At 44.8% G+C, this 1848-nt stretch overlaps 1 protein-coding gene across 1 annotated transcript; it reads right to left on the reverse strand.

Moving 5' to 3' along the window:
• Positions 1-562: 562 nt before the first annotated feature.
• On the reverse strand, positions 563-1564 carry PPTG_05868 (hypothetical protein; the record flags this gene model as incomplete). The annotated part of the gene is made up of 2 exons (XM_008899598.1): positions 563-1084; positions 1313-1564. 2 exons carry the CDS (start codon positions 1562-1564, stop codon positions 563-565), a joined length of 774 nt encoding a protein of 257 aa, XP_008897846.1.
• Between the last annotated feature and the right edge of the window lie 284 nt (positions 1565-1848).

The following is a 1848-nucleotide window of genomic DNA, read 5'->3' on the forward strand; positions in this document are numbered from 1 at the left end:
ATCGGGAAGTGGCCAAAGGGCCATATTCGGTGGTGGCAGTGCACGATAATGGTGCGGTGACACTAATATTATAATACCCTGGTCAGGATAAAGCCAGGGCTCACCAATATAGTAAAAAAAATGTACTCAAGTCTGGGTTTGTTGTTAAAGATTGCAATATTGCGTCAAGCAATAATACATATTACAGCAATTTTTGTTTTATTGCTATATATATTCGAGTACTTCACTATCACTTTCGCATCCATCGGACCTCATTCTGGCAGACATAAGTACCTACATATATTGGCAATGGTCTTTACATCTGATATATAAATTTGCCAAGCTCTTTAGCTCTGATTTATTTTACACCGACAAACCGGTGTTGCTCATAAATGTGAGTTTTCACGACCGTCATTCTGCTTACTGTGTAATGAGTTACAAGCAGAATCACCTAACTAATTGTAGCATTCGGATGGAATTCCATTATCATCAGGTATTAATACCATCTTTAAAGACTACAGACCACCGTTCAGATCGCTGTAACACTACTGGATTAAAATCCTGAGAAGGCGCAGGTTTGACGTTAGAGCGGCCACGCATTGTCGAGGTGATCCTCATAGTGTGTGTCACTGAATGGGACCTCGGCTGTCCCAAACTTGGCATTATCGTTTAGAGCAACACGGGCTGCATCTGTGAGTTGCTCCCACGTGATCAAGTCCTGAGCTAATTTCAAGCTCATGGGCATCTGGTTCTGAAATCGGAAAGACGTGTTCGAGCCGTTAATGTATGTGCGGTGGGATCTTGATCCTTCCATTTCCGTAACTACAAAATTGGAAGGCCATATTCTAGTCTCCTTGTTGTACTTCGTGTCGGACTCAGACATGGAGACTCCGACAATCTTAGGCTCCTCCAAGGAGGGATTGTCAATCCACACGACGACGCTCTTCCAGTCATGGCGTCTCGTGGGGAAACCCATCCAAAAACCCTTTGGGAAATACCACGTGTACATAATGGCCCACAGGTCCTTGTGCCACCGTGCCCGACCGTAAACCTGTGAACCCTTAGGAGCATACTTGCACGCGGCAATGTGGATAATCAAACCTACCTGAGGAACCACAAACAGAGATCGCTTGATCAAGACGATGGCGGTTTTGAGGAGAGAAACGGGTGCAACACTTCCCGGGGTGGAAGGTTTGGCTAACTCGCAGAAGCTGCATGAACATCGCAACAAGCATCAAAGAAAAATTCTCATCCAACAATCAAAAAGCAACCGACAAACTTTTCGCTCGTCTAAAGGTCAGGAGGGTCCAGGAAAGTCTTTTTGTGAGTGCACCGTATACTTCCCATTCGTCTCCTTGAGTCCGCCGGTGACTTCACCGGCAGCATTTACGGCAGGATACGGCACGCAAACTTTTTCCGAAACGATTTTCGTAGAGCCCAGTTGTGGCTTGAACTTGATGGCGGCCTTTTCAGAGATCGTAACTTGCTCGGGTTGAGGAAAAGGCTCGATCTTGTCATGGTCGACGGTCGCCGTAGTACAAGCAACTAGAGTGAGGAGTGCCATGACAAGCGCTCGTAGATTCATTTCGACCTGGGAAATCAGAGAATGAACTGATTGACGGTACTGGTTGCTATTAGTGCGTGTCTACAGGCTTACTAATAGTTAGTATGATAAGTTTGTCACATCGTTTCCGAATACTAGAACTTACTGGACAATTGCTAAGATATAAATTACTTCCTCCGTCCGAAAATATAAGGCAGTTTGTCCAAAAATTTCATTTTTAAGCTCAAATCATCGTATGAAGGTTCATTAATTGGCTAATAGTAAGGCGCTCCGCGTAATGATGCGATTGGTGGTTTTCACGAATA

The sequence above is a fragment of the Phytophthora parasitica genome (assembly GCF_000247585.1).
Source record: "Phytophthora parasitica INRA-310 unplaced genomic scaffold supercont2.8, whole genome shotgun sequence".
NCBI lineage: Eukaryota > Oomycota > Peronosporomycetes > Peronosporales > Peronosporaceae > Phytophthora > Phytophthora nicotianae.